Source organism: Pagrus pagrus, assembly GCF_965226575.1.
Source record: "Pagrus pagrus genome assembly, chromosome: 3".
In the NCBI taxonomy this organism is placed as follows: Eukaryota; Metazoa; Chordata; class Actinopteri; order Spariformes; family Sparidae; genus Pagrus; species Pagrus pagrus.
Window position 1 is genome coordinate 17,226,105 of NC_140187.1, and position 14,502 is coordinate 17,240,606.

Below are 14,502 nucleotides of genomic sequence, written 5' to 3' on the forward strand. Positions count from 1 at the left end.
CACCTCTGGATACAGTGGGCCTTGCAGTGCCACTGTCAGCAGGCTGGGTGGTGGCTGAACTCCCAGGGGACTGAGTAGTTGTGGCATCAGATGGGGTCTCCTGGCTGGATGTGGGCGTCTCCTCCACAGGGCAGATAATGAACCATCTCTTCCCTGTGTGAAGAACTGTTATCCAAGTGTTCAGACAATTAGCACTCCTTTTTGTTTTACAACTCAATGTGACATTTGCACAAAGGACTTCACAGGCATGCAAACGAATACATTTTTGATAGAGATAATTGTTTTACCATTCTGCTGATAGACGGGCTGATGTGCTCCAGGCTGCTGACACTGTGGAGCGAGAAACAGATGAGAGCTGAACAGTGGTGGAACATCTACTCAAGTACTCTACATAAAGGGTGACTCCACCAACTTAGACAAGGAGCAGGTCTGAGAGTACTACTGCATATGTGGACAAAGTAGTCTCAGGGCCTGTGGCCACAAAGCATTTTATGGGGGGCAGAAAAGAGCTGCTGGTCGGGAGTGCTTGTGTGCACAGAGAAAAAAACTGCATGTTGTCTCTATGACAACAATATCTTGATAACCACCGCTATATGACGAACACCACCCCTTTGCTGTTTACTATCTGTTTGGTTTTTATTTGACATAGGACATCGGAGCAAGGAGGATATGCGTGCATGACATGATCTGTAGGAGACAGAAATACAGTGAATATTATCTCCAAATGTGCTGACTTTGATTGTTTGTGGTAAACTGAAGGATTAAGTGTTTCTCTATAAACAGAGAAAGTTATCTTGCCTAACTATTAATTATCTTGGATTTCTTAGCTGTAAGTTGCTTCATCACAAAGCTGAAAGAAGAATATGATGCATTGCTGTAGATCAAATTACCCAATAGTATTTAAAGTACTTTAAATTAGCGTAAATTTAAATAACAAATGCAACACACACATTAATGCAGCTGTAACATTAATCCAAAACCATCAGATGTAAAAGTAAAACACTGACGGGGACCATTTTAAAGCACAATGAGTACATTTCTCTGATAATACTTTTACTTGAGTATGTTTTTGAATGTAGGACTTTTACCTGTAGTGGAGTATTATCAAAATATGGTATTAGTACTTTGATCAAGTAAATCTTCTGAATACTTTTTCCACCATTGGAGCTAAGACTATGTATGTATGTCCCAGTCCATGTCTCAATCTATGCAGAAGCATCAGTAGTGTATCTGTTCAGACTATATTCACAGGCTATATTCTCACCTCTCCGACCTGCCCTTCAAATATTTGGCCTTGTTGAGGACTACAACTCAAGGTGGAGGCCCTTTCACCCTCCGTGTCTTCATTCAGCATGTCTTCAGCTTTATCCACAATGTCCTTTAGCTGGTCGATGAAGATCTCCTTTTCTAACAGCAGGATGAAGCCATTCTCTACCTGTAGGTGCAAAGTTTTGAAGGTGTTGAATAATGTCATAACTAAAACCAATCCAAGACAAAAGCTGCAAACTGTTAAAGGTTGAACTAACCATGTAAGTTGCAATTTCCTCCGGAGCATCTCCATCAAGATCAAATTTAAATGTCACCATTTTGTGGTTGTGAGTCTCCAGCTGGCATTCGACCATTTTATCCCCAGTGTTGCAAACCTGCGGGGAGAGGGGTTACGCTTTCAATCAAACACATTACACTTTTAAGAAAAATGTAGCTTCAGTTGTCATAAATTACGTCATGACTCACATTGAGCATGCTCAGTTTGGGTTTGCTGGTCTTTTCTTGCCGGGAACGTGTGCGGGCAGACTTGCGGTGGTGTTTCCTTGGTTTTCCGTCTCCCTTACCTCCACTCGCCAGGCTGTCATAGCCGTCACTTGTTTCCTTACCAGATGCCACATCAGAGTTGAGACTGTAACAGGAAACGTTTGAAACGCTTAATCAACTTCAGGTAAGTGTCACACAAAATTATGAAGACATGAAAGTGAAAAAAACGTGACACAAACCTGTCATAGGTGTAACTGGGCAAAGATAAGGGTTTTTCCTGAAGCACATCCTGGAGACAGAAAAATGTGCAGAACAGTTATGGGAGCTTGGTAAAGGTTTTATTTGATACAGAATGGATCATTGCAAGACTGTGTAACACTAATGTTTATCTTAAATGTGCAATATGTAAGAATTTCAGTTTAAAGCGTTCAAAAATGAATTTAAATTATCAAAAGAATTTGAAGAAATATCAGTGTTGACGTTATATCCATGTCTATGTATTGTGTAGCTGAGATATCTACTGAAGTTAGCAGGCTAACCAGCTAGCCGGGCCTGCCATGTCTACTTATACCATTTTGTACCTCAAGAGGAAATAGTCTGGTAGTGTAGCTCAGGCCTCCGGGGTTGGGTGCTGACTTATGCCTGCCCTCCCTGGCGTAAACACCAACACTTCCCCAGTGCTCCAAACTGCCAGTCCAGGCAGACATGTAAGCTAATTGGGTTGCTAGCTGCACGGCTAACTGAGCTAACTGAGCTAAATGGCTGACAACCATTATAGTTAGAAATTGTTATTGGTTACCTTGGTAATACGCTGCCCCCTATTTGTTTTAAGTATCAATTCAACAGTTGTCCAATTCTTACATATTGCACCTTTAATGTGCGCTCTGAGCTTTTGATCTTGAAAGGTTTTTTTAGTCACAGGTGGAAAGGCTGGTTTCAAGATGGGATGGACATATAAAGCAGATAGCAGTCTGTGGTCTGAACATGTTTTCTGAGTAACAATGAGAAGTCTCTGATGTGGGGAAAATCTCCACTTGAAAATGTGCAACCTTTGGCTTCATCCCTACCTCTACACAGGGCTCTTGTTGGAGGGTGCTGGATGCAGATGTCGACTCGATGTTTTGCTGAGTTGTGGCCAGGCTGGCACACTCAGACATTGAGAGCACTGATTGGATGCCAGCGGGCTGCAGAGCTGGAGCTGGGACTGAAGCTGCGACAGGAGCTGGAGCGTGAGCAGGGGCTGCAGACTGAACTGAGGCTGGCAACGTGACAGGGACTGGGGCCGAGGCTAAACCTGGGCCTGAGAGTTTGGGTTCACCAACTGCAGACGATGTGTCGGAGCTTGTAGATGAGCTTTTTGGTGGTTCGAAAGTGTGACCTGATGCGGAGCCTGGTGCTTGAACTGGGGCTGGAGCTTGCCCTGCTGTTTGAACTTGCATTGGGACTGAAGTTGGGGCCTTAAGGGTTGAAGCTGGAGTGTCAGACATGGCTGCAGCTTGAGCTGATACAGGGGCCAGTGATTGTTTTTGTGCTGAGACCAGAGCTGGAGTTTGTGCTGGGGCTTGAGTTTCTACTTGGACTGGACTTGTTTCTGCCTCTCCTCCACTTCCCCAGAAAGTCTGAACAGCAGGTAAGACAGGGTGGACCGCAGCCAAAAGGTGAACATCTCCCAAATTCCCCTGTGGTGCAATCGTCTGTATTTGGACAAAAAGAGCACATTCAGGGGATGGTTCAGCGGTTAATACAAATATTGTTCACCTCTAAATTCCCAAACGCATGCCCTGCATGCATTACACATACACACATACACATTGCCACCTTAACACTACAGATTTCTCATTATGACCTAACCATTACAGTGAGAACTGAGTCACATATTCACCTGGACAGGCTGCTCAGCCAGTTCCTGCTCAGGGTAGGGGACAGGGTATGGGGTGGGTTGTACCTGGGAGAGAGGTAAGGGATGGGTGGTATGGAAGCTACCGAGGTTTGTCTGAGATGTGAAATGGCCGCCCTGCTGCTGGGGCACAGCAGGGGACATAGCAAGAAGTGGAAAAGAGAGCGCCACATTGGGCACGTGCTGAGGAGTGGACAGAGGGGTCTGAGGGGTTCCCAGAGTGGGTATAGAGGCATAGGCAGCATGAGGGGTCAGAGGGAGGGAGGGATGGTGGGGTGAAGGTGAGTAGCGAGTGCTAGACATAGGAGGGCCAGTGCTGCTGTAGGCACATGGCAGAGGACCTGTGGGGAAGGGAGGGGGCCTAATGTCCCCTGTTTGAACAACGTGATATGGTGAGGGAAACTGGGAAAGAAAAAGGGAAAATGATAGAAAATGAACAAAGACAACCAGTGGATAGAAATAACATTCACACAGGCCCTTTATGCATGACTCAACCCTATAACCTATATTGCCTTTCGCAGGATGTTTATACTCTACCTTAGTTTGATTTTGTGTTTCTATCACTACCACAACGCACCTGTGTGCTGATCTGCAGGGGCAGGAGTGGGGGAGGTGCACTGGAGACTGTCTGTGGATAACTGGTCGATATGTCAGGAGGACTCAGGTGAGATGTAGGCTGGTCAGAAGAAAACAGCTGAGGAGGGAAATCAAAACTGAATGAAACTGACAAGATATCCTACTCGAAAAGCTCCACTTTAATAAAAGCGAGCTCCAGGGCAGGTAGACATGATGCGATTTAATTATAATGTGCGATTTGCTGTGTAGGCGCTGTAGCCAGCAGTAAGTTATAAGAGACGACGGCTCTACGTGAGGCCGGCCAGCAGCTGGTTGGAGGTGGCACCAAAGGTAGGAAAGACAAATGGGAAGGAAACACAAACCACATGACAAGCCATGCCATTCACATACACACACGCATACATGCATTTTTTACCCACTTCACACAAAGATGCCACACAGAATGCATTTTCAGATAGCGTGTGCTACTAACATACAGCTGAACATTAACTTCCATTAACTAAACATGAGAGGCTCATGCTCTCTAGAGCTAGTGTTTGTTCTGTCTGAAACATTGCGGCCCTGCTCCCTCTGTAGATATAAAAGGCTCCTCTTAAGGTAAAAAAAACAAAAACACGTTGATTCTTAGTTTCAGGTGATTATACACTAATGAAAACATAATGGTATACATATATGATATATACCATTTCTGCCAAATGATCCACCTAAATCCTAAACACACGACCTTTAAGATTTAACACTGAATGTCCCCGCTATAACTATTAATTGTAGATGTCAAATGAGCATTAATAATTACACAGGTATTTGGTCTTGATGATGGCTCATGCAAGCATAGCTCGCCTAGCATAGACACCTAAATTCTGCTTATTGTATCTCTCTAAAGCTGCTGCCAAGGCCTGCCGCAGTTAGAGGGAAGCAGTACCTGCTCCTGGCTGGGTTGGGCAGTGGGCTGCGGCTGTAGGGTGGGGGCTGCAGCTGGGAAGCTCTGTGCTGTCTGTCTGCTCTGGTGCACAATAGGGGCCGGCGTAGGTGGAGCAGAAACTGTCTGTTGGACACACATTAGAACACATCAGAGAAATCACATTTATTGAACTCTGGTTTTAGGGTTAATATGACACGATCATGCTTGTATATTTCTTCAACAAATCAAGCTTGATTCAAATGTGCAGCGTGTCAAAGCAGGCAGAGGTAGTCCTAAGCAAGATCGTGGAGAGATTTGCAAGCGGAGGTGAAAAAAGGATTATTTTTTCATTAGCCAAGCTGTGCGAGCACATTATTTCTTATGATAACGCACTCAGAGTTCAGAATTTAATCCCATAATTTAAACAGAATTCACAATTTAAACCCTTGGATTAGGCAGGAGCAGAGACTGGGTGCTGGCCTGCCTTTTCTACCATCATGGAAAGGCCAGAGGAGTGAAGCAGCTAGCAGAATCATAAATAGCAGCTGTTGTGGCAGGATTTAGCCTACATGAAACCTCCTTCTCTAACCTACCGGTGGATCTGGTCTGCCTTCTTTGTCATATGGCGATAAAAGTAGATTCCTGTCCAGATTTGGGCTATAAAAGAATGGGACATCCAGACTCTGCCTCTTGTCCATATGCTCAGCTACAGAGGAGGTACGACCCCGAACCTCCCCGTGGCTGTGCATTGGATGATTAGTAGAGAGGCTGGGGGAACTGGTCCTGCGACTGACGATGTGCTGGAGACAGTGGTTGAGAAGAGTGAGATCTCCACCTTCATACAAACTCCGTGGGAGTGTAACATGTGAGGGTGGGGAAAGATGTGAAGGAGAAGTCAGCAGGGTCGTTTGACTATTTGAAGGCGGGGAAGATGGTGATGACAAAAGAGGAGGTAGATTGATTGTAGGAGACCTTGCCCGTTGGGGAGATGTGGGTGAGTCTGGCTTAGGGACTGGTGTAAACTGGGCGGATGAGGATAAAGAGCGTATATGTGTGTGTCCCAGAGATCCTCCTCCCTTTGTCCTTTCCCTGAGTAGGAGAGACATGCAGGCCTTGCAGTGGTGGTGGGGCTGCGGGCTACGAGGGACGCTCAGACGGTGCTCCGAGGGAGGTTGTAAATTCAGGGGAAGGAGAGGTGAATTGAAATGACTTGCTGAGTCATGATGAAAGTGTTGATTTGGAGACAAGAGGGGAGATAATAATGATGGATTCTGGGCAGAGTTAGAGGATAGGTAGTCTGTGTTCTCTGTGCTTTTTGTTGAAGCCACATCCTGCGACGGACACACACAGGCGCTCTGATTCATTGTCTTAGTGAGAGATTGTGTCCTACAGCGTAGCATCTCAACCAGGGAGGTGCTTCCACGCCTGAAACACACTGTACTCTCAGTGATGAGCAGGTTGTCAAGGCATACAAAGGGTTCACTGTAGTGACGCTGAGCAGGTATCATTCCAAAACAGAAAATGAAAATGTAGTTATTTCAGAAAAAAACAACAACTCAAAAACACAAAATGAAGGATTTAAGAAAGGTGGCCATAGAGTGGACTGCTTTTACTCACTGTTTGAGACTGATAAGGCCCCTGGTGCAGTTGTGCAGCGGGTTGTTGATCGGCCCCAGGATACAGCTGACCTGTGGTTTGCTGGTAGGCTCCCTGGTGAAATTGAGTGGATGCGTGTGTGTAGTTTTCATGTGAGGCCTGTGCTGTGGGTTGCTGGTAGGGCCCCTGGTGCAGCTGAAGGTCAGCCTGCGCAGGAGGACTGTAGATCGTCTGAGCTGTGGAGATGGGCTCTGGGAGCGACTGGTAGGGGCCATTCTGCTGATTGTTTACATCATCTAATTGCATGGTCGAGCCCACTCCACTGTCAGCTGTAAAAACGAGGGAACAAAATATTATAATTCACCACGATGCCTTGCAGGAAGGACAGACAGTGAGGAAGGGCAGGGGGAGACATGGAGTAGCATCTCATTAAAATTCAAAAGCTGGATGATGATGTCCCATTGATGACTAATAGGTGTTACTCATGCGCTGCAGTCTCCCTCTCTCTTTTTTTCTCACAAATACCACTTCAGCCATCTGCAGTCATAGTCAGTGTGTAGTTTCCTGTTAATGTCTCATTGACTTCTAACAGTGAGTAGATTTATTGTCACAGAGTTTGTATATGTGTGTGTCTAATTGCAGGCTCTTACATGTGGCAGACGTGGTGGCTGGCACGGTGCAGATCAGGGTCTGCTGCTCCACCTCTTGATCCTCATAATCTGTCGGAGCTAATGTGGCTGCCTGTGGTACACCAGTGCCGGGCACCTGCAGCAGGTTCTGCTGCGTCTTCTTCACAGCTACCTCGCCATTACCTGGCGATACAGTTCGCTCCCTCCTCCATTTGATGAGAGCCACGCGGTCCCGGATGGACTTCCCAACTATCTTCACATCACAGTCCAGGAAAAAACCTGATTCCACCTACAGGACAGAGGTAAGATGCTTAATGCAGCAAAGTCCTGGTTGTAATTCAACACCTTATGTAATAAATCAACAAATCTATATTCTCTTCTTCCCCTGAACCAAAAAGAACGGCCTCTTCATGCCGTCTCATAAGTTTACATAGAAGAGCAAAGATCAACTGATCAATTGCTCTAGTTTCAATCAATACAAGCCTATCATTACTGACATGACCACTAACCCACTCCCAGTTACATTACACCTAATTACGGGGGATCAAGTGTATGTTCCAAAGACGATTGCATTATTACAAGACCTTGTTCAGACTGCCAACTAAAATCTATTTTTGGCATGTCCAGATTGTATCCAGAATGATTTTAGAAAGTCTGGACATCTAAAAACATATAATAAACATAACATAACATAACATAAAATGCTATTTTTGCAAATCAGATCCAAGCCATATTCGGAGGAGTTTTAAAATGTGATTAAAATTGGATTTCATGCTTCTCATGAAGCTTCTCTGGTTTAAAAATCTCTTCGACACAAAGAGCTACACAAAACAACAACAACGTCACAACCAGAGTGATGGAAATCCATTCTGCTACAAGCAGAGCAGTCTGGAGAACAACACAAAGAGCCACTGTTCACAGACGGACACTGAAATAAATGGTCTGTTTCCACTTTGGAGGATGCCTCTGAGATGGTGGATCTCCATTTCTCATGCTTCCCTGTCACCAGCATTCAAAGTTACTGATTACCTCTGCTATACTTCATTGTGCATCACTGTGGTTATACCACGGACACTTATCACTGGCAAAATGAGAAATTGTGTTCAATTCAGCACTCTTTTTTTTTTTTAAAGTTTATTTGTAGCCAGTTTAACCCTTGGATAACTGGTGATAACTGGTAAAGCAACATAACTGTTGCTACGGTTACCTGTAGCTAAATATTCCTTGCGCACTGAATCAGTGCATCAATAACAGACGAGCCACACCAACCAATCAGAAATAAGTGTTTTCAAAGGCTAAGGCCGAGTCGACAAATAAAGCAGGCTTGTTGAACATAAAGTGCAGTCTGGACAGAACCAACAAAAAAAACACAATAAATTAAAACATAATAATAATAAAGTTAACACCCACCACAAACCAAACTCTAATACTACTATGTGTTCATATTTACCATTTCCTGGGCAACGACCTCGGGGACCTCGCTCACCAAGTCAAAGGTAAACTCAATGGCACCGGTGTCCTTGTACTTCCCCTTCAGCTTTTTAGGATCTTCAACCCACAGCTTCAGAGCAATGGATGATTTCTTCCCATCGTCCTCTTCATTGAGCTCCACCCTCACGCCTGTATCCTCTGCAAAGAATGCATGATTCAGGAGGTCCTTGATGGAGTACCTGCAGGAAATACAGAAACACCAGCTACTGATCTGCACTAAAGGTCACAATGTCAGTTAAACCTAATGATGCACAACACACACAAACTGCGCCAGAGCCAAATACTGGCATTAACGTCACACTGCAGAAACAGAAACAAAACAACACGGTTAGGATCAACCTCTGCCTCCATACAAGACTCGTCACGAGCCCTGAGACACAGGTCGTGGCCCACTTACCTTTCTTCCCATCTGTGACAGATACATTCCCCGATTATTTCCTTGATTTCTGGGTCACTGACTTTACCGTAACTGGCAGGTTTCACCCCCTGCAAAACAAACCAGCATTGATACGTCTCAGCTCACACACTCAAAACAGCACTATTTAGACTGCGTAACAGAGGAAGTAACTACTGTCTGCTGTGTCAAAAGCATTAATCATAGACTCTCCAAAACACATTTTCTCCCAGACATCTCAGCTCTGGGGATTAGGATGTTACTGCTGTATAAGAGGACCTCTGGAGCGCTTAGTTGACAAAGAACTGATTAAAATGATTGACTCATTGTAGAAATCAGATATATCAATAAATACCAAAAATGTACTGTTCAGGACTATGTAACCACTGAAAAAAGAAAAATCTTATTAGTTGAACTCCTAAGAAACAAAACACATAGTTTCACAGTTTAATTTTGCTACTGCTTCCTGCTAACTTTATGCGTATGAAATAGTCAAAAAAGTGCTTAGGTGGAAAAACAGCCCATTCAAAGAGCAAACCGCATAAAACTTAAACTTGCAGAATTTCCAAGTTTATGGATTTAATAACTGATATAAACTACATATTGCTGGTTTTGAAATCTCATTGGCTACATAATGCATCACTCAACCAAAGGCTGGTGTGTAACTAGCTCAGGAGAGAGAAGAGAGAGTGGGTCACTGGTCTACACAATCACTAATTGGCTGTTGTAGGCTCTAGGGCGGGCTTAGGGGCTCATATCTGCTCAAAAGACCTCTCAATGAAACAGCTGCCATCTCAGGATTTAGCTGGTGTAGAGGGATAATGGCATCTGCTGTGAAATTAGTCTTTTTACATATAAAAGCATGTAAAAGCATCCACAATAGCAGCTTTTTTTGCTATTTGTGCCTTTCTGTCACCATTTATACATAGAATATTGTGTTTTGGACTAAATATGTTACTGAAATGGATCTAGGCAGTTTTTGATGGAGTTTGATACACTACTGAAACACCCAGACACTACAGTGGTGAGTTGGCAAACCTTTGTACGTGCTAGTTTCTTTATTGATTGTACCTTGCTGATGTGGTTTTATCTTGACATAGTTTGCATGAACAAGCTTTGTAAAGAGGTATGGCTTCAATGGAGGCATTAGCCTATTTGCTGTGTATTGTTTGATGAACTAGCCAGACAGAGCCTAACAGGTTTAAGAAGTGGGCAGGTGTCATCGGTTTTGACATAAATACTGGTTAGTCTATTAAAAAAATGGTAGTGAAAACAATCATGAGATGCAACCTCTATACATGTCTCCCAGACCCACATACTAATTGTAACAACTGACTGACTCTGTTGAAAACAATAAACCCTGCTATAAAAAAATATATACATATCTTATAGCCACAACAATGAGAATTAAGAAGAAAGGTGTGGTAAACACATGGCTGGGTCCTAAAAAATTACTTGAAACACTGTTATGAAATAATTATAATAGCAGAGTTGAACAGCTTTCAAGATGAACTCACGCTGGTGACTTTGCGGTAGATCTGAGCAGCGTTTTGACACTCAGAATAGGGGTATTCTGAGGTGGCCATCTCCAGCATACACATCCCAAAGGCATAGACATCCACAGCCTCATCATAGTGCTCCTCATACATCTCAGGGGCCATGAACTCTGGAGTGCCTGGAGGATTAATGCAAGAGAGGGAGATAAGTTATACACTGGCATTCAACTCGTTTCATCCTGTTTCAGTGGGATCGATGCCAGTGTCAAGGACTGAAATCCAACACAGCTGCTTAATCACAATTCCAAGAATCGTCCAATCACTCAAATGACAGACGAGAGAGAATTAGTTGAAAAGTAAAAACAACCACAGACGAACGTTTAAGGCAATAATATGATGTATCTGTATCAAAATACCTGTGATATGATTATTAAGTATTAAACTAATCGAGAAAATCTCAACCAAAGTTGTGGACTTTCAGTGAGATCAAACACTATTATAGGATGTCCTGAAGTACACTTATTTCCTATGAAACAAAACACTTACTCATTGTTGTCTGTAACATTTAAGAAAATAACATATGGATTTGTAATTAAATATAAATATGAGCTAGTGCCATTTCAAATGGCCTATAGAGAAAAAAGATTTGTAAACACATCAATTTGATTGATGTTTTTATGATTTAGTGCTTAAAGGTGCAATATGTAAGAATTTTAGTTGAAAAACATCAGAAATTAACTAAAACTATTAACAGAATTGGGAAAAATAACAGTTTTGATGTAATGACATACATGTATTGCAGAGATATTACTGAAGTTAGCATGCTAACCAGCTAGCCCCAGCACGTACTGGTCCAAAGCTCCACTAGCATTGATGTTGCTGATCAATGCTAGTGGAGCATTGATCAGCAACAAGTTTGCCTTAAAAGGTAAGATGTCAGTGTTGTGCCCACAGTTTGTTTCCGCTGCCCCCGTGTGCCCAGAAAATCAGTTATCGCAGGATTGAAATAAATATCGCGTTAGTCACAGTTCAATAAAACAGAATCTTGCCAACTGGCTGATAACTAACCAATAACACTTTTAGCAAACGAGGCCCTCTTCAGTGTTGCCAGGCCCAGGTCTCCTATTTTCACAGAGCCTGTAGGACCGGTGATGAAGATGTTGTCACACTTGAGGTCTCGGTGGATGATTGGAGGAGTCCTCGTGTGGAGGAAGTGGAGGCCTTTGAGAATCTGCCTGCACCAGCTCCGAAGAACTTTAGGCTTCATCACCTTGAAACGCTTCAGATACCTGTGGGGGGATGAATACACCACGACAGAGATGTTCCAGTTGACACCTGGTAAAGACATTTGTTTTTAAAAAGGCAAATTGACATATCGAGGTCTGTCCCCACTAGTCGCTGTGTCGATAAAGCTGTGTCTGTGTTGTAAATTGTTATCGCAGTTGAAAACACACAGCCATTATAAATCTATGACTATTCCATTCTCAAGCTAATCTCCTCGTATTGACTGCCTGAAAACGCTGTGTGCCCGCACTGTGTGTCGGATTAATTTGCTAAGGTTTGAGCAAGAAAACAATCACAAATCACAGTTGTTTAATTTTTCATCTTGGTGATTCAGTATCTCTTACGGTCTAGCATTAGACTTACTGTAATGGTGTCAGTCAGTTGGCATGAAACTTGATACACATGATGCAGACTGTCTAATGCTCATTACTGTAAGGTTGAAGCAGTCATAAGAGACTGAAATTTGCGTCTCATGACGAGTGATTTACAGCCAAGTATAAGGCTGAAACGGACGCATTTGAGCATACAAAGACATCTCAAACATACCAATAAAGATAATCATTTAATAAAGAAAATATAATGCTTCTGTATCTCAAATGGACACTTACGTTTTTAGTGTCCCTGAGGTCATTAGCTCTGTCACCAGAACGATGCACTTCTTCCCTTTCACCGGTGACTCCCAGAAGTCATAAAACCGCACGATGTTTGGGTGCTGGAGCGCCTTCAACATCTCGGCCTCCTCTTTGAACCTCTGTCTCTCAGCTTTGGACAGTTTCCGTTCCTTGGGGAAATGGAGAAAGACAATTCATTTTCAAAAATGAGAAATGATGGATTCAGAGTTCGCCCACACAATTTTCTTTAAGTATTCTGAAGCCTTATCAGAGGAGAAGCTCCAGCAGTGGTCAATTTGTTCAAGTGTAACAAGTTTGAGGGGCGGTGGAGGAGGCAGGAGGGGCTGTATCATCATCGTTTTTTCGTTTGTTTGTTTTTCCAATATTAAAGGATTATTCCACCTTTTTTGCACATCAAAGTGTATTTAAAGGTCTTGGGAAATACTACAGCATATGTGAAAAAGGCAGTATAAAGCCTTTTGTGGCTCCGGAGGAAGCTGCTTATTATCTGATAAACTGCCTCCAGTGATGTCACTCAGTGGCTAAGATATCTCTGGTTTTGATGTATGGATTTTGATTATTTGTTTTTAAACTGTCCATTATGAGTCCAACAGTGTTATAAGAGTGTAGTGCTAGACCAGTGGCTTTTCAAAACCTGGCGTCTTCACAATGCAACTCAGCCAGTGAGTGACCTCACTGAAGACAATTTATCAGATTACATGCAGCTTCCTCTGGAGCACAAAAGGCTTTATACTGCCTTTTCCCCACATATGCAGTAGTACTCCCCAAGACCTGTAAACTCACTTTAATCTGAAGAATAGGTGGAGTTACCCATTAAGTTGTAATGGGAAAAAAATGCATTACAATCTCTTTTAAATAGTCTGGTGTAGCTCTGCTAGAGCTGCCTGTAGCTCATGTTTAAAGTGAACACAACTTTGGTATTTTGATTGGGTAAACATGGGGGTCTGAAACATTTAGGCTTTATATCACCACTGTGTATAGCACACACAGCACTAATACACCCCACAACTATGAGTGGCATCCTGACGACATGCTCAGAGGAAGTAAAAGCCTTATATTTAATCTGGTGTTGTGCTACAGAGACAGACACATCTGTCATGACAGATAAACAAAAGATTAAATTGCATTTTTAATCAGCAAATGTCCAATGTGCTGAAGCCGGTAATAAATCGAACTAAAAAGACTATTAAGAGTTTAAAACGGCGAGCTGGAGATAAGTTATTTTACATCACGAAGCAAGAACCTTGCTCGTAGTTTCTGTGTACAATTCTTCAGTTTAAATCTTACATCTTTGGGTGCACAAGCTGGAGTGAATCCGTGTATACTGGATCAATATTTTGGCCCCTGCCTTCCCTGAACTGTTGTATAAATAGTAAAACAGCTGACAGTGAACATCCTCCACATTTTTGCTTCTCTCCAGTCAGCATGGCAGACAGACCGATGGCTTCAGCCGCAACAAACGCTGCATGACCTCCAGATTTTCCCTCCGCGGTCTTGATGTACACATTTTAACGACGACGATGAGGGTGCATTTAGTGTTTGAAGTGAACACAATAACCTCCTGTACATCTCTTGGCATTGATTATTGACTGATGCTGGGGAATCAGATTTCATTCACAGCCCATAGTGACCTATGCAGTCTGCAGTCTAATGCGTCTTAGATTACAAGCAGCATTATGAGGGATTCACCTCCTGCTTTAGCTAGCTTCACTATGCTAATTCTTAATGAGAACAAATACAGTTTGAATCACCTCTCTGTCCATATTTTCCATTTTTGATGAAAATGTACACACAGGTTATTAATGATTCTTTGCAGAGAGAGGATCTGAGCAGGGTGTGGCACAACACAGGATC

The 14,502-nt window shown here is 43.2% G+C and overlaps 1 protein-coding gene across 8 annotated transcripts in view; it reads right to left on the reverse strand.

Moving 5' to 3' along the window:
* wnk2 (WNK lysine deficient protein kinase 2) overlaps positions 1 to 14,502 on the reverse strand; it is a 28,408-nt gene that overhangs the window by 8,997 nt on the left and 4,909 nt on the right. For 5 of the 8 annotated variants that reach the window (XR_014622375.1, XM_084349952.1, XM_084349955.1 and 2 more), the window contains exons 2-18: positions 12,625 to 12,797; positions 11,801 to 12,021; positions 10,754 to 10,911; positions 9,240 to 9,328; positions 8,802 to 9,021; positions 7,373 to 7,640; positions 6,744 to 7,051; positions 5,148 to 5,270; positions 4,227 to 4,343; positions 3,635 to 4,051; positions 2,820 to 3,446; positions 1,992 to 2,041; positions 1,735 to 1,897; positions 1,527 to 1,643; positions 1,265 to 1,435; positions 288 to 330; positions 4 to 165 (exon numbers count right to left, since the gene is read on the reverse strand). Coding sequence is in view for 7 of the 8 variants with exons in the window: in XM_084349952.1 (XP_084206078.1) it covers positions 4 to 165; positions 288 to 330; positions 1,265 to 1,435; positions 1,527 to 1,643; positions 1,735 to 1,897; positions 1,992 to 2,041; positions 2,820 to 3,446; positions 3,635 to 4,051; positions 4,227 to 4,343; positions 5,148 to 5,270; positions 6,744 to 7,051; positions 7,373 to 7,640; positions 8,802 to 9,021; positions 9,240 to 9,328; positions 10,754 to 10,911; positions 11,801 to 12,021; positions 12,625 to 12,797 (3,427 nt within the window). In the remaining variant the exon portion in view is untranslated. The remainder of the gene's footprint in view (positions 1 to 3; positions 166 to 287; positions 331 to 1,264; positions 1,436 to 1,526; positions 1,644 to 1,734; positions 1,898 to 1,991; positions 2,042 to 2,819; positions 3,447 to 3,634; positions 4,052 to 4,226; positions 4,344 to 5,147; positions 5,271 to 6,743; positions 7,052 to 7,372; positions 7,641 to 8,801; positions 9,022 to 9,239; positions 9,329 to 10,753; positions 10,912 to 11,800; positions 12,022 to 12,624; positions 12,798 to 14,502) is intronic. The other 3 variants (XM_084349953.1, XM_084349956.1, XM_084349957.1) reach the window with 3 other exon arrangements.